General features: G+C 36.5%; 1 protein-coding gene across 3 annotated transcripts in view; it reads right to left on the reverse strand.

Annotated features, from left to right (window-relative positions):
* The window catches only part of TAF4B (TATA-box binding protein associated factor 4b), a 125,339-nt gene that overhangs the window by 94,650 nt on the left and 7,617 nt on the right, over window positions 1-23,072 (reverse strand). For all 3 annotated transcript variants that reach the window (XM_079942163.1, XM_079942161.1, XM_079942162.1), the window contains exons 2-7: window positions 17,963-18,108; window positions 16,361-16,468; window positions 11,177-11,338; window positions 10,947-11,069; window positions 8,969-9,058; window positions 5,531-6,145 (exon numbers count right to left, since the gene is read on the reverse strand). In XM_079942163.1, coding sequence (XP_079798289.1) covers window positions 5,531-6,145; window positions 8,969-9,058; window positions 10,947-11,069; window positions 11,177-11,338; window positions 16,361-16,468; window positions 17,963-18,108 — 1,244 coding nt within the window. The remainder of the gene's footprint in view (window positions 1-5,530; window positions 6,146-8,968; window positions 9,059-10,946; window positions 11,070-11,176; window positions 11,339-16,360; window positions 16,469-17,962; window positions 18,109-23,072) is intronic.

A 23,072-nucleotide genomic window follows, 5' to 3' on the forward strand; every position in this document is an offset into this window, starting at 1 on the left:
AGGGAATCCCTGGTGGTCCAGTGGTTAGGACTCTGTGCTTTCACTGCCGAGGGCCTGGGTTCAATCCCTGGTCGGGGAACTAAGACCTCGCAAGCTGCGCAGCATGGCCCCCCCACCCCGCAAAAAAAAAGTCAGGAAATACATGTTAGTTGCCACTATTTCTTAGGAACAGCCAATGTGTGGTTCTTGTGCCACTACTCAAATTCTGGGACAAGCATACATCACTAAATACCACCATTTCTATATACCCACATGCAGCCTTAGAATCTTTCTTAACACAGAGGTCCAGTAAAATCCTATAATGAGAGTTGAAATGTATTTGCCATGCCCAATCTAGATTAAAATTCAACCTTGGCAACCTCAGAATATGCTGTTTTTTCAAAGGGCCTTCTAACCACTTTTTAAAATTTGCCCAAATGAATTCTTAATTATATTACCAGCTTTTATAGAAATCAGTAAATGCTGCTTCAAATCGAGAACCTATAAATTTCTGTTAAAAATTTAAATGTGCTTATTCGTATGATGATTTATATGAACTTTAACAACAAGCAAAACTAATCTGTGGGAGTCATTGCTTCTGGAGGTACACAGGTGGGGACTGACTGGGAAGGGACAAAAGGGAACTAACTGCAAGGTGATGGTAACACTCCATATCTTGAAAGGGTTTGAGTTACACAGAGGTAAGCACTGTCAAAACTTATCCAATGTTACATTTAAAATTTGTGCACATCACTGAATATAAATTTTAGTTAAAAGGAAGAAAAGAGTAAACAAATATTGATTGGTAGTTAATGATATGCATGCATTAAAATTAATGTTTAATTTTTTTAGGAAGAAACCTTTGAAATGTATCAAAAATTAAGATTGATGGGTGGATAAATCAAGTATAGTAACTGTAAATAGTGGAATCTAGGTGGTTGGTATATGGGTGTTCACTATAAACTTCAAATTTGCTATGTTTGGAAATTTTCATAATAAAACATTTTCTTGAATAAGGCAAAAATAAGACAACATACACACTGTAAATATTGTCTCTAAAGTCTATTTTCCATAAATTCTAATGTATCCTCACCAAACTAAAACCTAAAAAAAATATATTCTTCAATTAAATTTAAATGAACTGGCATTAATCAACCTATATATTAAGACTACTATATGAACCCTGACTAAATTATAGTCCATGAAGATTTTTCGACGCAACTCCTGATTATATATGGAAAATAAAGGGTAGTAGGCCTTACTTGGATTCAGCCTCTTTACCAAATCTTTCATCAGTCCTATTTGACAATCAACAACTGAATTCTACCTCTCCTGTCACTCTTAACAGCATGCTAAGAAGAAAGAAAAAAAAGACAAACTGATTACTTAAGTCTGGATCGCAGTAGATCAGTCCAATATGAAACTGACAGTGAACTACTTGACCCAATAAAACAATATTCCTTGTTTTGTTTCCCACTCAATTTTAATTTCAATTTCTTTAACAAAAATAGTGGCCACCAGCACACTCAGAGACTGAAATTTATACCTTGAAAATGTTTCTCCTTCTTCAGTGAGAAGTGAAGTCAGAGACAATCAGTAGAGTTAAGCCTCACAGAGCATTTCATATAAAAATGTGTATTCTGAAATCCTTTAATGATTCCCTACTTCAAAATAATTAGGTACGAGACAAAAATATGATGCAACAACAACAAATTTTTTCTAATATTCTGGGTCAATTTATTTTAGGAGATCAGTTTTACTTCGATGAAACTGAAAATTACATTAATAATATACTGATAATTAGTTGTTCTTCTCTTATATCCACAAAACAGTAATAGTTGGAGAATGATTGTTGAACGTACTTGGCCACTTACTTATCAAATGTCTACAATTCTGTTAAGAAAGAAATGCAAGTAATAGTCACCTGGGGAAATATATATCTGAAATAAGGAAAATATATCTATGATAATACTACAACTTCCTGCCCTATCTCCAAATAAAAAATTTTTTAAAAGATTTTACACACACACACACACACACACACACACACACACACACGATTACTAAGAGTAACAGTATTCAGTTTACTCTCTAAAACTATACACCTTTTTTCTAAAAACAGAAACCCAGAATTTTGAATTTCCTTTCTCATTCATGAGTTTTGTTCACACATGTGGATTTGAGAAGCTTATTAATTTTTTGTGTTAAAATTAGTTATTAAAATTTATCAAAATTTAATTTAAAAAATGATGAGACATTAAAATTTAGCTCTTTTAAATTAAATTAACTTTTCTAATTACATTTAAACTGAATTACTATGACAACGTTTAATTTAAATTAAATTTAGCTTTTGCTCAATTATGTGTAAAATAATTTTTTCACCAATATCGTAAGGAAAATTTTAAGCATCAAAACTCCTGAAAGCTTCTACTTATTATCTATCCACCACTGGTAGATTCTAATCCAATTCATCCACTCTCTTTCATTAACTTTTTAAAAAAGGTAAAAATGTCAAGCTCTGCTTAGTTGTAGTATATAACATCCTATAATAGCTGCTATGCCAGAATTGGTAGACAACCAATAAGATTAATCATTTAAAAGAATTAGATTCTTAGATGAAATCCGGGAACTACTGGTTAGGTCCATATTTCAACAATTCAAGCATTTGAGGACCAAGATATACAAAGCACTATGTTGAACTACTGGTACAAAATGAAAAATTTACACCTAAAGAAAGTGTGAACAATCCTAGCTAATTTACTTGATGAGAACTTTAGCAGATCCCCAGAGGGTAACACATAAAAAAATCCATGAGATAGAAAAGATAACATGTGGTCATAAATCTAAATTTTTTTTTAAAAATTGGGAGGAGGGTCTCTTTAATCTGGAATGAAAACATATACTTCATAAAATAATAACTGTACAAAATCTAAACCCTGCAATGGCAGATTAAGAGGATTCTCATACCTTGAAAGTGTGATATTTAAAACATCTTATCAAGAAGGCAGGAAACCTATACAACTCTTTAGGAAAACTGGACAAGCTAGAAAAAGATAAAGTATTAACAGGGATTTTTAAATTCATGATTATTAAAGGAAATAAATCACACAAATTTTATACCTAACATTGAAAAACACAGCCATACTTCTACTGTTCAGACCACTTTTGGAGATTGCATCCTGAGTTACATGGACCACAGATTTGAACTAGCGTGGCAATTCTCGTATTTTAAATAATTATTTACCATATTTCTTACAAGCTGCATTGAATACTTTCTTATGTTTCTAGCACCCGGAGTGTTTTCCTCCTCACTTAGACAGACCTAGGATTAAACTGGACTATGGTTTATAATGAACTCACTGATGATATTCTTAAATTACTTGAGTAACACTAATTCAAACTTAAGTAACATTAATTTTCTAAATTAGCTGATTTGAAAGAATGTCCTAGTTCAATCCTCTCTGTGGCATTGCCATACAGAAAGAACAGCTTATGTTGTTTTGTGCCCCAGGTAAAAATTTGTTATAAAACAGATTACAATGCATCTTCAGTGTCTAGCTGCTCTGTTTCTGCCATTTTAAACAGGAAGATATGAATACTGACATCAAATTTGTTGACTAAAATTGAAACAAAGGCCAAACAAGAAAACAGAATTCACAAGGAAAATATATTCCCCATTCTTTTAAGAATGAAAGCAGGAAATTTAAAAATCCCTAAAATTTACCAGTGGATTTTGTTACATGTTTTTCTTGATTGAAACTGTTTCTAATGTATAACAAGGTAAGCCTATAAAATGTAAATGCTGTCAAGATGTTATTACCTGACAGTTTTCCATTTCAGGACCCTCTAGAAACCTAGAAGTTCTTGCCATAAGTGCCAGAATCTAATGGGAAAGACACTGGGTTCTAGGCTGAGATCTATTACTTGTTGAGTGCCAGTGGATAGGTCCCTTACAATTTCTGGGATTCTTAGTTTTCTCCCTGCCTTGTCTTCACCAAAATTATTTCAAAATCCATATTGCATACAAGACATGTTTTAAGACTCTATGTAGCTATAAAGTATTATTTCACTTAGGGGTGGATATGCTATAGATTTTCAATAAAGATTAGCATTTATTCAAGAATCAGCTATGACCCATAAAGAGGATTTCAATACTCTTAAGTGCTACCAAAAGAGACCTTTCACCAAGGCAATTACAGTTACAATGGTTCCCAAATCTGGCTACTCAGATCGATGTTTAAGAATCACTGCTTCTAAAGAAGGTTCGTCTCTGAGATTAAATGCAGACGCCCAAGAGAAACGCCACAAGGCAGGTACATTTCTCCACTTGAAAATCAGACTGCAGAGTAGGAAGGGATGAAAAAAGATCAACGCCCAGGAAACGATTATTACTTCCCACCTACCCAAGAGTTTTGACTGTTGTCCAAACTGATCTTTCCTCTTTCATTCTACACCTAAAGCTTGCCCTCTGCCTCAAAGACAATCATTCACAGATACTAATGTCTTTTCCTGATCACGTACACAAGGCTGGGAAGTTTACTTAGATTTTACTGTTCCAAAAAGCAGAAAAAACTAAAACAAAGAGATTCAAAACACAGCCTTTAACATGAAGGTTTTCAAAGAAGAACAAGGGCAATCACCAAAAATCAAAAGAACAGTTAGTTCTGTTACAGTATAAGGTAGGGGAGAACTTTACTTAAAAAACACGATTTTTAATTAATTCACCATGTACTATCTTCCACAGGTTAACAATACTTTCAGTCTTCCGATAAAACATGTCTTGAGTGAAGTAAATCTAAACACCAACAGATAAACAGCTAAAATTTCAGGTTTCTTCCACCCAAGAACTTCCCAATCTACAGGGTTTAGGAAGAAACACAACTTCTTACTCATCTACTCCCCTCACTTCTGTCTTCCTTCAGCACATTTTTAAAAGAAATGTTACCATAATATCACCTATGTAATAACCTTACCAAAAATATTTAATCTGAATCTAGTCTTGAGGAAATGATTAGACAAAACAAAATAAAGGACACTCTGCAAAACAACTGGCCCAGGCACTTAAAATAGTACACCACAATGAACAACTACAAAAGGCTGAGAACTGTTCTAGATTAATGCAGCCTGAAAAAAAAAAAAAAAAGACAAGTGTAATATGCAATTCTTTACTAGAAACATCAGGAAAAAAATTAGCTATTAAGGACATTGTCGGGACAACTGTAAATATTGTGCCAATATTAACTAACCATGTGTGATAATAAGTACGTTTGCAGTTATGCTAAAAAAAATCCTTTTCCTTAAGAGATACACAGTACTTAATGGCACAAAGTCAATTTCTGTAACCAACTCTTAAATGGTTCAGGAAAAAATTACGTGTGTGTTTGTGTATGTGAATAGAGGGGGGAGAGACAAAGCAAACATGGTACAACGTTAACAACTGGTCAACCCTGGTCAAGGGTACACAGGGGTTCATTTTACTAGTCTTGCCAGTTTTCTGAATGTCTGAAATTTTCAAAAGAAGAAATGGAGGAAGAAATGAAATGTTACTCACTAGTTGTTTGACTTTAACTGCCTGTGGAATGCTGGCTGGTTGTGTAAGCACGGGGCCCGGCTGTGCAAGTTTGATTTGGACTGGAGTGCCAATGACAGGCTTGTCAGATGTGGTCCCAGCAGAAGTAACAACAGGTTTCACAGACGGAAGACATACAGCTGCTGCTGAGGTTTCTCCAAAAGTTACTGAGGGGAGGGCCAGTGTCACTGCTGTCCCAGAGACAACTGGCTTTTCAGGCTGAAGTGAGACTGCTGTCACTGTGTTCTGCAGAGATGTCACTAGCGGTTTTGGAGTCTGAAGCACAACAGTTCCAGCTGTTGTTCCTCCTGGCACAGCAGCTGGACCCACAGAATGAAGTGTCACAACTCCAGTTTTTGCTCCCCCTGGAGCAAGTGGATTCAGAGTTTGCACTGACACAGTTCCAGATGTTGCTGCTTCAGAACCAATGATGGGCTTTTCAGGCTGGACTGAGGAAACTACTGTTGTCACCACAGGAGAAGGCGTTACTGTTGTGGTACAGGTAGCAATGACCACCTCGCTAGAAGTCTGCTGAACACACTGCTGAATAAAGCTCTGTGAGTTAGGCATCAGTTGTCTTAAGGCAATCACACTTTTCTAGAAACAGAGGACAAAAAAAACACTGATAACTAAAAACTGATAACTAAATAAATGAGCTCTAGTAAAACAGACTACTTTGTATGTCATATCTTTACAACATAAAATTAAAAGTATACCAACGTTTCAGTTGAGGAAATCTGTTATCAATCATTTACATTCTGTCAATATCCAGGATATAACTTAAAGCCCCGAAGTGCTTCATTTTTCAATTCATAATTATTATGTCTCAGTATTAAACTTATTTTATATACTTCAGTATCAAATTGGTATCAAATATTAATTTGGTAAAATAAAACACTGTATCCTACTTATTTGTATTTATCTAAACCCCATAATAGATCACCCATAACTTCAGTATTTACAAGTTTGTTTACAGGACAGCAAAATCTAAAATAAAAAGGTTTTGTTAAATAACTTCCAAACTTTGAGTAGAAACAGCCTTTACATCAAAATAAAATTAATAGAAAGAAGGTCAATTTCCTTAATTGAGCTAGAATATTTTCTGACTGGGTTTTAAGTTGGAGTCTACCTTTGTATCTTGCTAAAAAAATAAAAACAGCTTAACCTATAAAGAAGGTTCTGCCTTTTCATCCCTGGGGTTTTTATCTACTTTTGTTTTTGAGTAAGAAAACAAGATGAAAAAGGAGGTGGTTAGTAGGTTATCTTTCAGTGAATTCATGAGCTGTTTTGGAAGATTTCCTTGTTTTGATACTTAAATTCAGTCAGATTGCCTTTACTTAAGAAGCAAATGAGAACTATTGCTTCTCTTCCCTTTCCTTCTAGTTACTTCTTTTACTTAAATAGATTGAGAATATTTTAATCTGAAAGTTTTCAATTATATATATCTATAAATAGTATCAAAAGAAAGAAACAAAAAGTCTTTCACGCTCTTTTCCCAAACTTTAAAAATGGTAGAAAACAGGGGCTTCCCTGGTGGTGCAGTGGTTGAGAGTCCGCCTGCCGATGCAGGGGACGCGGGTTCGTGCCCCGGTCTGGGAGGATCCCACATGCTGCGGAGAGCCTGGGCCCGTGAGCCATGGCTGCTGAGCCTGAGCGTCCGGAGCCTGTGCTCCACAACGGGAGAGGCCACAACAGTGAGAGGCCCACGTACCGCAAAAAAAAAAAAAAAAAAAGGTAGAAAACAAGCTGCTTTGGAAATATATGAACAAATGAAGTGATTTGATTAATTAAATTTAAGCAAGAAGTCTAAGATGGGGGAGACCTGAGAAAAACACAACTGGAAAGAAATGTTAAAGTAATAAGACTTAAAGAGACAACAATAAAAACATGTATGCTAAATTATCTCTTGATCACCTGGCCAGAGTTAAGTCTAAATGCCGAATCCCTTATCCCTATGCAAAGTCCAACCTCCAGAGCTCTCAAGGATATGAAAAAAATATTCTCAAGAAAAAAACATAAGGCTTAATAATAGTCCTTAGAAAACTGATACAAAATGCAAGTACTTAATGGTAATATTTAGTAACTTCAAGGGAGTGTTACATAGCCAGTAGAGTCAGGCTAAATTCTAGACCTGTGTGTTTGATCAAAAGTTAAGTCAATTTAAACAATTTTCTCATCTCCAAAATGGAAAATACTATACCATCTAGCACCTATTGTCGAAAGACTGATATGAAAATTAAGTCCAAACAATGCAAATTATAAGTGAAGTAGCTAGCAAAGCACAGAACACATAGTAGGTACTTTCTTATTTCCCTCCTTCTCCCCCCCAGTGTCTCCAGTGAGTATGAAACATAGATACACTAAACAGAGTTGTCAGTGTCATGTAGAGCACCTACAGCTCACAGAACTTTTACATTGAAAGGGACCCAAGAAGAACTGCAGCTAACTTCTCAATCAAGAGGGTCACCCGAAAACAGGCCTCTAGTCATTTGATGTTCGGTACTGCACTGACCCTTCAACCTTCCCTTCCCAGATTAAGTCTTCCCTGGCTAAAACATTCTCAGTTTTTTAGCCACATTTTATGTCACATGATTGGCATCTTCCTAATCAACATGGCCAGCCTCCTAGGGACAATTTCCAGTTATTTTAACAGCCTTCTGAAAATGTGGTGCCCCATCTCCTTTCCCACTCTTCTTTCATGAGGCATCAAAAAGAGTCTTCCTCTATGAAGTCTCTTTCATCTCCCCTAGATAATTAAGCCAAATTTTTCTAAAGGCAACTCTTCGTTCCATTATTTCAAAATATATGGGATGAGTGTTTGGTTCACTAAAATCTCAGGTTTTTAATAACTTTATAAATTTCAATTCAATTCCTTTTCAGCTTCAAAATATCCAAAAGGAATAAATTTTTTCAGCCTGCCAAACAAAGCTCTTGTTATCAAAGTTATTGTTCTCCATCAAAATCTATTTAATTCAATAAATCTTAGAGAAGAGTGTGTCTACTAACAATATAAATTAATTTTTAAAAATAATAGCTTCCTCCCTCCAAGAAAAATAATAATAATAGCTTTCCCACTAAATTTGGTACCATGTGGTTTACTACTTCTAAGAGAATAAGAGTCATCAGGACAAAGCAGAGACACTTTTTTTTAAAGTTAAGAATCTTTGAGAATACAAGCATCAAATAATATAATCATTAAGTTATGTTCATGAATGAGATGTTACTTCTGTTTTCTCAATGTGTTCCAATGCAAAGAATATGAATTATGAATGTGCTTTACAGATTACAACAGCCCTGAGAGATTTCTTCTACCGTTACTATCTTCACATTAAATTGCTGTCATACTGAAATATTCAGATTTTAAATTACCTTAAAGTAATCTAATTCAAACTATTTCTTCAAAGTAACACATAACTCTACCTTAAGGAAAGGAACTAGGTGAGGCTGAGGTGAAGACTTGAGTTCAACATACAGTTGTCTAGTAAATTCTTCTGCTTCAATTTTTGCATCCTGAGGAATGGAAGAAAGAAAACACTTTTAGGTCTACAAATATTTTACAAGAGGAAAAGTGTGTGGTTCATGATTGTAGATATAGCAAACTTTGAACAGTAATAAAGTCAAAGTCTATCATTAAATAGGGGCAGTTTTTTCATGTCCCCTACAAAATAAACATAGAGATGTTTTTTCATACAGAATACAATGAAGAGATTATTACTTTTTAAGATCCCAGTAAGCAAAGTGAGAGAAGAGCTGGCTGACTGGATAAGGTGATAGTACTACAGTCTGTTAAGAACAATTAAGAAGTAAAGACACAGGAGTCCTACACTTCTTAGGGTAGGAAATTGGAAGTTATTTGGTGTGGGGGCCTTGGATTTTTTTTGTTTTCTTTTCTCAATTTTTAAATTACTTTAACTGAGGTTAGACTGTATTTTATTATAAGGCCACAATAATAGATATGCTGTTGTTCCAAAGAACTTAGGAACCCTTTCGTACTGGTTTGGACTCTAAACACTGCAGGGGTCTATGAGGTCTAAATTATTTTCACATTAATACTAACCATTTTTTGCCTTTTTCACTGTGCTGAGATTTGCACTGATGGTACGAAAGCAACTGCTGGCAAGAAAGGCAATGATAAAAAATTTAAATAGTTGTCGTCATACTCTGCATTGCTACGCATGTGTGGTAAAAAAAAAAAAATAGAGCCAGTTCCACTTTAAAATGTCCTTCACAGAACAGTAAAATTTAATTTTACTAAATCTTAACCCTTCAGCAGACATCTTTTAAAAATACTGTGTGCAAAATAATGGGAACCATACATACAGTAGACCAAAGTAAGATACTCAAGGAAAAGCACTTTGTGACTGAGTTGCTAGCTGAGCTAGCTGCTTTTTTTTCATTTACTGGAAAGAATATCAAACCAGCTGTGGTTATTCACATTGGGGTATTTTGAGAGACACTCTCTCAAAAAACAAACAAACGAACGAAGCCTGTCACTGTAAGGAAAACAACTGATGGTTTTTGTTGCTAATGATAAAAATCAGAGCTCTCAAGTCAAAATTAGAATTTTGGAAAATCTGTAACCACAATCCTGAGCTTGATCCTTGGAAAATTTGTAACCACAATCCTGAAGCTTCGGTACAGCTTCCCTGTACTGAAAAAATTTTCTGATGCGATTGTTAGATTACAAGTATGATTTTTTGATATCTTAATGAACAAATCTGTCAACATTTGGAAGATCTATACAACTCAGCGAACCAATTATTTTCCAGACAACCAAATGTGAGCTGTTACATTTGGGTGAAAGATCCATTCAGGGTACAAGACAAACCAGTGGACTCTAAAGAATATCCATAATGATCTGGAGAAAAGCTCTTAAAATACTTTTCCAACCACCTCTTTTCATGAGGCCAAATATTCTCCAAATACTAATAAGTTTTTATTTGACCAAGTAGTCAACCTTCTCTCCAAAGCTCTTTTTTAGGCTAAGTGAAGCAAGACTAGCAAACATAAAGTAATACAGTCGGCCCTTCATATCCCCATGTTTTGCATGAGCAGATTCAACCAACTAAGGACCGGTGTAGTACTATATTTACAATTCACAGTTGGTTGAATCCACAGATGTGGAACCCACAGATAGGGAGGGCCAACTATGGGACTTGACCATCCATGGATTTTGGTATCCGCGGCCGGTCCTGGAACCAACCCCCATGGATACTGAGGGACGACTGTATAGACTAGATTTACTAGTCTAAGATTTATAATCATTACAAAGCTTTCAATAAGCAAAAGCAAAGGTTATCCAAAAATGCACTTAAGATAAACCTCATTTAAAAATATTTATTTCTCATTTAAAACATGTTCTACGGCTGCTTACAGAGCTTTTATAGTCCCAACTTACCAAAAGTTGTTCCACCAACTTCTTCACATTCTGCCCCATCTCCGGGGACTGTGACCCGCTACACGCTAGTTTTATTAACATTGCGAGGAAGTTCTTACATTTCTTCACATTTTCTAGCATCGTCTAAATATAGAAGTATAAACAAACACTCACAAATGTTAGCTAGAAAATATACTTGAAGAAAATTTGTAAAGAGTTCTGTTTATGTAAGGTACAAGGGAGAGCTTTACCGGAGAAAGACTAGTCTGAGCAGTGGCTGAGTTCTCTGCTGTGAGACTGGGCTCACTTGAGGGGGTGGGTGGCGCTCCCAAACTTGAAGGCTTCAGGGTAGCCACAGTATTCAACGGCTTTGCAGGGGTCACTGTGACAACACTGGTTGGCACAGCCACAGACTGAAAGTAAAAGCGGTAGATATCGAGAGATGTATTACTATGATATGCATCATGGCGAGTGCCTCATTTCACACTTAGACTACAAATGGATCTTGACATCCTTGCTTTTATATTATGCTCTACTAGTCTAAGGCAATGTAACACCATTTACCAGCTCTGGACTCTGGCAGCTCTGGGTTTCATTCTCACCTATCTACCTATTTATCACTGACACCCAAGTGTTGACCTCAGGCAAGTTACTTTATCCTGCTAACCCTCTGATTCCTGTTTGTAAAAAACAAGGACAGCAATGGTACCTACTATCCTGGGATTGTTTTTAAAAAACACTGCCAAGCACGTAGTCCTCAAATATTATTAATACTTCTCCAAAAAAATTTGAAATAGTAAGTTTTTGTAAGAAAATATAGAATTTATTTTATAATATTCTGCTTTTTATTAAGTATAAATCTGAGAGATCTATTGATCGTCTCATATTCAGATAAGCTGCTTTTATGTAGACTATTAGAAAAACAGTAATAGCTTTGTGATTTGTAATAACAAATATTACAAAATGTGATTATCTTATTTTCACACTGAAAAGAATTCCGGTTGTTTCTTCTATCCTCTATTAAGTGAGGTGTGATTATAGCACCACCTGCAGGATAAAAAGTTTAATATAAGAAATCGCAAATTGGGTAATAATTTAGACAAGCAGACTGAGATAAAGCAACAATCTTATTTTAAAGACAAACACTAAAAGTTACAGAACATGAGTAAAGTTTGAGGGTAGGGGAGAGAATAGTATTTACAATTCACACAGAAAACTGAACAATGCACCATCATTTTAATTTAAATACTTGTGTTCTACAGGCATAAAACACAAAAAGGTCAGGTTGTTATTACCCTCAAGAAACTTTCTTTCTGCAACAATTAATATAAGTGAATTCAAATATACATCAAAAATTTCCACTTTAGGGCTTCCCTGGTGGCGCAGTGGTTGAGAGTCCGCCTGCCAATGCAGGGGACACGGGTTCGTGTCCCGGTCCGGGAAGATCCCACATGCTGCGGAGCGGCTGGGCCCGTGAGCCATGGCCGCTGAGCCTGCACGTCCGGAGCCTGTGCTCCGCAATGGGAGAGGCCGCAACAGTGAGAGGCCCGCGTACCGCAAAAAAAAAAAAAAAAAAAAAATTTCCACTTTAGAAAGACTGAAGCATATATTAGAAAAGAATGTTTTGGAGGTAAAAAAATGGGAAAGAAATTTAAAACACTGATTAATGATGAAGATGAAAACTTATGAAATGTTAAGCAAAAAAGGTAAAATTAAAAATCATACCTAAATTAGTAATTTTATTAAATATTAACAGATCTCAAAGACAACAATGAAAATGAAGTCTCGTTCTTAGTCTATCCCTAGTCCTGCTCTTCAAGGACAAGTACTGTACAGTTCCCTCTGAATCCTTTTGAAGATCTTCTAATAAACATTCTTAGGTTTATGTACAGTAAACACATACTCTTTTTTCAGTGAGTATGTTTTATACTCTACCACTAATTCTCTGTACTACTATATTTAAGAAAGTAATGTCGAACTTTAGCTGTTGACTATGATTACCTCGCAGGACTGATGGGAGGGGTTCCTCAGGCGAGTACTGTCCCTCTTCCTTATGAAGCAAAATAAGGCCCAACGAAATGTGAGCTCAGGAAAAAAGTCCTATTTTTTGTGAGTAGAAGAAGCATTTGTGGCACTCCTACTTTCCTTGTCAATATTTTATTCTGTCTCCAGCACAAAATTTGTCCTTCATAACTCTTTTTAATATAGCTACTACCCGTACCTTACCAGATACCTGCAACTCTTAAGAGGCATGGAGAAATACACAATCCTGGTCTTACTCTATGTATATAATCACACTGCCGTAATGAACGGACTGTTTTAAACTCAATCATAAATCTCAATATTCTAGACCAGGCAACGCTATTTCCATGCTTTGCAAGACTGCACTGGCACTGATTAGGCATGTCTAGGGGACCGGAGAGAAAAGACCTGGGGTATATGTGAAGTAAATTGTGAAAATCAGTTATATTAATACACAAGAGTCAGTGAAATTAATTGTATACAAACAGACTAAATTGCCTTTTAAGGAGAGTCATCCAAGTTCTAGCTCCTTATTTCCAAGAAATGCCTAAAATTGAGATGCTTTACCTCTCAAAGTGGACACAGAAATTATTCACTAACTTCACTGATAATTTCTACTGCCTTAGCCTACCACTAAGGAGCAACTCAGCTTAAAAAAGGCATCAATCTAAATTAAGAAAAGTTATACACACCCTGCATGGAAATAGCAACTGTAGACATATATATGGAAAAATAACCCAAGGAAAAGAATTAAACAACACATATATACCATTTTAGTATAACTATATGTACTAAATCTTTAATAAATAGATACAATAAAAAAGCTGATTTACTCAAAATACTGTGGAAGTTAAAACCCCTTTCATAAAATAACTGTATTGTAAATTCTTCAAACTTCGTATTTTTCTGTTGCCTCAACATCCCTACAAACAGGCTGTGAACGCCTTGCCCAGGTGACCAGGTGCACCAGTGTGATAAGGCTGGTCCCTGCCACAAGTTCCCTTTCTGCTCTCCCAACTGTGACATAATGACATTCAAACACACCAATGAAATCCCCTCACGTCTTTTGCTTGTGTACTCCATACCAACCCTCAACAAAGGCACTTGCCCCCAGGTCCTCATTCCCTCTCAGATCCCCACTTGTTTGGTTGAGTCTGCCCCGGTGCTCCTCCCATATGGCCCCCTGCATGTCGTTCCATGCCACCCTCTTCTAGGACCTGTCAGTATAGGACGTCTCTTTCACTTTCATATACCTTCCTGTGGTGTTATTTGGTGTCCACACCTGACTGATCAAAAACAAAAAAAAAAATCCCATTTTAAGAAACATAATTATTTCTTACAACACATAGCAGCTATCAGTAGGCCTAAATTCATAACCTTTGGCCCAGTGATCTCCCCAGAATAACCTAAGGGCAGGGGGGCAGTGGAACCTAGAGTTTGAGACAATCAGCACAGAGGTCATTAAGAATAGAGTTTCCAGAGTCAGATAGAGACCTTGGTTCAAATGCCCCCTTTGCTACATATTAGCAGAAATCATGCAAATTTCTTAACTTCTCTAAACTGATTTTCACCTACATAAAATAGAGATAACACTTCCTTACAGAATAGTCACAGGATGAAATGAAATGAGATGAGGGATGTAAAGCACTTAAAAAGTGTCCAACACATTAAGTGCTCAATAAATGGTAGCCATTATTAGCAAAAAAAAACAAACAACAAAAACAAAACAACAACAACAAAAACTATGTTTAAAATCACAGTTTAATTAACTGATCACCATCTCTGTTAGAGGAAGTAATACGGTTAAGTAACTCTGAAAAACCAAACACCATGTTTGATCCACAGCATGGGATTTCACATAACATGCTTCAAGAAGATGTACCTTCTATACAGCAAAGGAAGTACAACAGTGATCCCATGACCATGGGATCCACTGATTATATCAAATATGGCATGATCCAGAAGCTGCCTGCCTAGTAAAGTATTAGGACAGCGTGCAGAAAACACAGGTGAAGTGCAAACTCAGAAACAATACTCTATGAAGATGGAATTCTATCCTCCATCTTCTAAGACTTAGTGCATACTCACTGAATCAAAAAATTCTATATGGTACTACGTCCCCAACAGGACAAATATATGAAGAACCAAGGAATCAAAGAGTAGAAGGATGAACGGCTCCACTTATCATTACTCCCAAAGTTCCACTGGGGGATCCTGTGCTTCCCATTCCTGCCAATAGTGGACACACTTTCACCAAAGAACATAGCAAGAGTCCCTATAAACTAGACACCATGGCTGCCTCTTGGACACTTCAGGGTCCCTGTGTCCAGTGATCAACTGGAAAGAGAAGAGTCATTATCATGACAGGGGTAACTGACCTGACAACTGGAATAGGTAGGGTAGCTTTTACACAATGAAGGCCAAGAGGACTTTATGCAGTGAATCCAGGTGATCCACTTAAGTGCCTCTTGGTATTTCCTTGCCCAATTGTGATGATAAATGGACAAGTGACACAACTCTTGCCTCAAAGGACTGTGGCAATTTGGACCTTGGATCCCTCAGGGATAAAAGTCTGATCACACTACCACTTAAGATCCAGAAGAGTTGGTAGTTGAGTGTGGGAGGAATCTAGAATGGATGGTGGAGGAGGAAATGATGGTATCAGCTGCAGCACTGGGGACTGTAGTTCATCCTACTAACCTCTTCTTTGCTTCTCCAAGGAAGAAACCTATAGAAATCCAAGGAGAGCTGGTTTCCAACACATATGAGGAAGTAAATCCCAGCAATTCAAGGAGTAGACTGTGATACACCATCACAAAGAGAGATTTGTGTTATCCTAGCTGTTGGGAATGCTATTTAGACAGACGACAATTGTCAGCTTCTTCAGAGTCTGCTTCAGCTACAGAGAATTACCTGCCCATGAGCACAACTCTCCCTGGAGAGTCCACATCCTATGACTGATCACAGAGGGGAAATTATGGCTCATCCAACCATGTTGGCACACAGTGGGACAACTCTGACGTGCTACACTTGCTCCAAAGCTCTCCATCAGGTTGGCTGAGGCTTTATTGGACCTGCATCTAGTTCAAACTCTTACTCTCCTTCCCTTCCACAGGTATGAATCCCTAATAAATATCCCATACACCAAAATTCTGTCCCAGCACCTGCCTTCTAGACACTGTGACACATGAACATTAGATGCATTTGTATTAATTTAATACATTCAAATAAATCTGATATTCCAAGAATATACACCATGTTCATCTTGTGTTTCCCATACCTCTAACAGCTCCCAGTTTAATAAGTGTCCTCATATATCATTGAATTGCTCTCTTCAGGAAATAGCTAACAATAAATAATAACAAAAGATGAGAAAATAACCAGTGCGCACATGGCCACAAGTCACAACTTACTTGCACTGGGGAAGGCTGCGGAACAGTGGTTACCACAGTAGTTCCTATTTGTGCCAGTTGTTTAACAGGTGCCACTGCCACCTTCTTGATTAACTGTGAACTAGAATTCTTGGGGGGGAGGGGGAGATAGTACAGAGTCATCAGCGTTAGTAATTTAAAATTAATCGGTACTATGGCAAACATCAAAACACTTTACCACAGCAAACTTCTTTGTTATAACTGGTTTTATAACCTCATGAATTTTATGCATATTTTCTACTATTAACCTAACTGGTCAATTGGCCAGTTGACACTCATTTCTTATTCCTAAAGAGGCAACTGATTAAACAGATAAATATCACAGTATTTCTGCATTAAAATATTGAATTTTACTCTTTGGCTCACACAGAAAACATATAGATACTTTTTTTTTTTTTTTGGTCATTTCTATTGTTGGTATCCTTTTAGTCTTTTTTTAAAAATAACTTTAATTAAGCTTTATTTTTTGTGATATAATTGACACATAACATTGCATAAATTTAAGGTGTACAATGTGATTTGATATATTTATATATTGCAGTGTGATTCCCACCATAACAACTATATCACATCACATAATTATCATTTTTATTTATTGAAGTATAGTTGATGTACAGTATTATATAAGTTTCAGGTTTACAACATGTCAATTCACAATTCTTAAAGGTTATACTCCATTTATAGTTATTTTAAAAGATTGTCTATATTCCGTGTTGTACAATATATCCTTGTAGCTGATTTATTTTATATACAGTAGTTTGTATCTCTTAATCTTCTACCTCTATCTTGCCCCTCCCCCTTAGATTCTTATTTAATATATTATTATAAACAAAAGTCTGCTAACCTATCTCCTCAACCCATAGCAAACAAGAAAGGGAAGGAGCAGCTATCATTGACAGATACAGAAATAGAGAAAATGACTGGCTGAGAACCTAGAATCAAATTATGAGAGAGTGGGTTGGGGGAAACTGGCAAAGAATGATATTACCACAGAATACAATGAAACTTTTTATTAGGATGAGCCTGCTTCATCAAGAAAATACTATACTACATTCCACATTTTCTGTTTAACCAAAGAAAGATGCTCATAAAAATATACTTTTTAACTCTGGCACGCACAGGATAAGCTTTAGTTACCTAGAAAGATGATCACGTATGTAAAATAAATCATCTTCTAACAATGCCAAGTTAATGAAATATTACAGCAGATTTCTAATTTTTTTAAAGGTAATTCCTATATGATATGGATAAAAAAGAATATTATAAATTGTAGTGTTAATGTTTTACCACAAATTAAAACTGAAGCAGAATGGCTATTTTCTTCCCGTTTAGAGATGCACATAGCCCTTTGAACATCCCCTTGAGGACGACAAAATCTTTGAGTATGAAGATTAACTTACTAGTTTTGCCAAACGACAAAACCAAACACCTAGATTAAATTAACATATTCAAAGAAAGTAGCTTAATTCAAAAAGTCGAGCAGAATCATCTCTTCTATATTTTTACTGGCAAATACATACAAATTTATATGAAGATAACTGCTGGAAAACTGAGGAGGATGAAAAAAACTTTAATGTACATTACCTGCATTGTACAGATTTTGACTGTTTGAGTATTCGTTGGTACAGCTGGCCTTGAAGTTATGTTACTTGTGGTCTCGGTTCTTGTTACAGCTTGCTGAGGAGATACCAACATCAACTGACCACTGTTACTTTTGATCAAAACTGTTCCTATAGTTAAAAGAAAACAAAATGTGAGCTAATGAAGTATAATCATCACATATTCTTCTTCCCCTTCTTTCAGTGCTATAAAGTGTTCTGAATAAGTGGTTAGTTAGTACATACTGAATTCCATGTCTACTAATTAAGATACATAATATGGAAAAAATGTTGTCACTCAAAGCTATTTAAAATATTAAAAGTCTAAACATATGAACAAGATACTCCTGAAGAAGGCAAAACACTTTTCCTCATGACATCAAACTATTTATAATGCTACAGTAAGACGGTATGGTAACAGCACAAGACTACACAAACTGACCAATGGAGTAGAATAGAAAACCCCCAAATAGACCCCAAATAGCCCGCAGATACGTCATATCAAATTTTTCTAAAAGCACTGCAGATCAGTGAGAAAAAGAGCTACTATTCAATAAATAGGGCTTGCTCAATTAACTAATGGAAAAGATGAAAAGTTTCACACCATACACAAAAACCCAAGGGCATTAAGGATACAAGGATAAAAAGTAAAAACTTTTAAACTTTTAGACAATGTAGAAAACTGTCATTCTGAACTTGGGATAGGGAAAAATTTCTTAAATAAGTAAAGTTTGATATATACAACTATATTTTAAAAACTTTTGTTCAGCAAAAGACATCTTCAGGTAAAAAGACAAACCACAAAATTGGAGAAAATTTGGGGACTTCCCTGGTGGCGCAGTGGTTAAAAATCCACCTGCCAAGGCAGGGGACACGGGTTCAATCCCCAGTCCAGGAAGATCCCACATGCCGTGGAGCAACTAAGCCTGTGCGCCACACTACTGAGCCCACGTGCCTAGAGCCTGTGCTCTGCAAACAGAAGCCACCACAATGAGAAGCCCACGCACTGCGACAAAGGGTAGCCCCTGCTCACAGCGACTACAGAAAGCCCCTGCGCAGCAACAAACACACAACACAGCCAAAAATAAATAAATTTTTAAAAATAAATAAATTTTTAAAAATAAATAAACTAAAAAGAAAACGGAGAAAATTTTAGTTCACATATATTCAAAGAACAAATATCCAAAATGCAAAAAAGAAACACAGATACCAGTGACAGGGAAAGGTAAATTAAGACCACAGTGAGATATCACTTTATATCTATCTAGAGAGAAAAAAATTAAGAAGTCCAGTGACAATATTAAGTGTTAGAGAGATGTGTGGCAACAAAAACTCTCAACATCTTTAGGCTGGTAGTGTAATTTGGTACAACTGCTTTGTTCAACTCTACATTGTGCCAAACTGGTTCCAATTTGCATACCCTCTAACCCAGTATTTCTAACGTAAAGAGATTGTTGTCCATGTAAGTAGGAGGTACAAACAAGAATATTCATAGCTGGAGTTCCATTTCTGAAATGGCAGCATGAAGAGCTCAATAAAGCCACTCCCCAGCAAAACAAGCATAACGTGAAAATTATTTTTAAAAACAACCATTTAAAGTCTTTGGAAATGCCCTAAGGCATACAGAAAATGACTAGACAATTATTAAAGAGAATCTACTAAAACTCAGAACAGCAAGAATCTGTGGCATCTGAACCATGACCCACTCCCTCTCCCTTCTCAGTTCAGGCATTGTGGACAACATAAGGCCTCCGTCTTTCCCAAACTCCCAGTTGAGGGCTATGGTATCTCCCTGGGAGAAGCAGGCCACTAGCATTTCCCATCTCTGCCATCCCAACTTGCATACAGAAGAGAACAAATTTGAAATAAGTGCATCCAAGAGTTTCCAGGCTTCTTGTTTCACCCATCCCTACTCAGAAAGGGAAGGCTCTACCCCAGGGATGGCTCAGAGAATACTTGGGGCCCAATCACCCTCACCCCAGTTCTTTCATAGGGTAGAGGTCCCACACTGGAAGAGGTAAGCAGAGAAGACCAGAGGCTACCACCATGCCCAGTATCCCACTTCTAAAACATGGATATCACTCAGAAAGAAACATGCCACAGTCCTGGGTACTTGCTCCAAACATCTCCCAAAAGAAACTGACTTTATTTCCAACAGAGTGTGGGAAAGGTCAAGGCTAAGGTCACTCTCAAGTACAACAGAACAATTAAAAGGTTTCTGGTATCTTCATGACAGATATAAGCTAAGTCACAGGCCTATCTCCAGTTTATCAGAGAGAACAAGATAAAGAAACAACTAAGAAGGGCCCTTCAGGGGTAAGAACCTCAAGCAATGACCTCAAAAACTACCCCTTGTAAAGGAGTCCACATTTAATTGAATCAGACTGTAGAGGAAGTTAGGCTCTAGGGCACTGTTGAAAACAAGAGGGTAACTGGCTGGCAGTGAGTGGAGCCTAACAGCTATGCATGACACCAGCTGAAGCAGAAATCTTAACAGAGAGATCAGAGAAAGAAACAGTCAAAAAGAGCCCTGCTAAAACCACTGTCATCCCAGGGTGGCTGTGCTTATGCCCAAAGCTGTACCCTGTGAGGAAAATAGACTTCACTAAAATAACACAGCCATTTAAAAAAATAAACAAACAAACAACAATAACCCACTCAGGGGAGTAAAGACCAGTATCTAGACTTGCTATATTAGTTTTGGGGCTTCCCTGGTGGCGCAGTGGTTGAGAATCTGCCTGCCAATGCAGGGGACACGGGTTCGAGCCCTGGTCTGGGAGGATCCCACATACCGCAGAGCAACTAGGTCTGTGAGCCACAACTACTGAGCCTGCGCGTCTGGAGCCTGTGCTCTGGAACAAGAGAGGCTGCGATAGTGAGAGGCCTGTGCACCGTGACAAAGAGTGGACCCTGCTTGCCACAACTAGAAAAAGCCCTCACACAGAAATGAAGACCCAACACAGCAAAAATAAATAAATTAATCAATAAACTCCTAACCCCAACATCTTCTTTAAAAAAAAAAAAAAAAATATATATATATATATATATATATATATATATTAGTTTTGCTTAACAAATTACAAGACATACAAAGAAAAAGAAAAGTGTGACACAGAAAAAGGCAGGCAACAGAAACCACCTATGAGGGACTAGATGTTAGATTTAACAAAGACATCAAAGTAACTGTTATAAATATGTCAAGAAGCTAAAGGAAATCATGCTTAAAGAAGGAAGATATGATGATGATTATCTCAACAAATAGAGAATAACATTAGAGAAATAAATATCATAAAAAAAGGAATTCTGTAGTTAAAAAGTACAATAACTGAGGGCTTCCCTGGTGGCACAGTGGTTGAGAGTCTGCCTGCCGATGCAGGGGACACGGGTTCATGCCCCGGTCCGGGAGGATCCCACATGCCACAGAACAGTTAGGCCCGTGAGCCATGGCTGCTGAGCCTGCGCGTCTGGAGCCTGTGCTCCGCAACGGGAGAGGCCACAACAGTGAGAGGCCCGCGTACCGCAAAAAAAAAAAAAAAGTACAATAATTGAAATAAAAATTTCACTAGAGAGGCTTAACAGCAGACTTGAATGAACAGAAGATAAGTCAGTGAACTTGAAGATAGTTCAATACAGATTATGCAATCCAAAGAACTGAGAGAAAAAAGAATGAAGAAAAATGAACAGAGCTTCATAGAAACGCGGGACAATGGTAGGCGCACCAACGTAGGCATAATGTGAGTACCAGAAAAAGCGGGGGAGGGAGGGGAAGGAGGGCGGGGGAGAGAAAGAGAGAGAGAGAGAGATAGGAACAGAAAAAATATTCAAAGAAATAATGGCTGACAATTTCCCAAATTTGATGAAAAATAATCTAAACATCCAAGTAGCTCAACAAACTCTAAGAAAGATAAATGCAAAGAGATCCACACCAAGACACAATATGATAAAAATGTACAAAGAGAAAATCTTGAGAACACCAGGAGAAAAATGTACAAGAGTCCTGCATTAATAGGATTAACAGTTAACTTCTCATTAGAAACAATGGAGGCCAGACAGCAGGGGTATGACACATTCCACTTGCTGGGGAAAAAACAAAAAAAAACAACTATCAACCAACAATCAGACATTCCCTGAAAATATCTGTCAAAAAAGGAGATAAAATAAAGACATCCTAGACTGGGATTGACATATACACACTACTATATATAAAATAGATAACTAATAAGAACCTACTGTATAGCACAGGGAACTCTAGTCGATACTCTATAATGGCCTATATGGGAAAAGAATCTAAAAACAGAGTAGATATATGTATATGTAAAACAGATTCACTTTGCTGTACACCTGAAACTAACACAGCATTGTAAATCAAATATACCCCAATAAAAACGTAAAAAAAAAAAAAAAAAAGACATCCTCCTTAGAGGACTGAGTGCTAGCAGACAAACCAGACAGGAAATACTAAATGAAGTTCTTCAGGCTGAAAACAAGAGACTCCAGAAAGTAACTCAAATTCACATGAAAAGGGCACTGGTAAAGTTAATTATATAATTTATATGCATATTACTGCTTTATCTTAATGGGTTTAAAAAACAACTATATAGAACAATATATATAATTGTATTCTTGAACCTATAACATACTAGAAATGTAACATATTTGTGAACAATAACACAAAGAAAGTGGTCAGGAGCAAAGTTGTACTGCACTAGGGAAATGACTTCAGATGGTAACTGGAATCTATAGGAACAAATGAAGAAAACTAGGAATGGTAAATAAGAAGGTAATAAAACAAATGCTACAAATATATCCTTGTGCTCCTTTCTTCTGTCAGCATCTTTAAAAGACATATAATTACATAAGGTAATAATTATAACAAGGTATTGCTGGGTTTGTAACATATCTAGATGCAATATGTAGAGCAATAATAGCACAAAAATAAAAAAAAGGGAAATGAGCTAAATAGGAAAAATGTTTCTACATCTGACTGAAACAAGTTAATATAAATGTGAAGTAAATTCTAATAAGATGTATATTGTAAACCCAAGAGCAATCACTAAAAAATATATATATTCTTTTATTTATTTATTTTTTTTGCA

This window comes from Stenella coeruleoalba, assembly GCF_951394435.1.
Source record: "Stenella coeruleoalba genome assembly, chromosome: 14".
NCBI classification, from domain to species: Eukaryota; Metazoa; Chordata; class Mammalia; order Artiodactyla; family Delphinidae; genus Stenella; species Stenella coeruleoalba.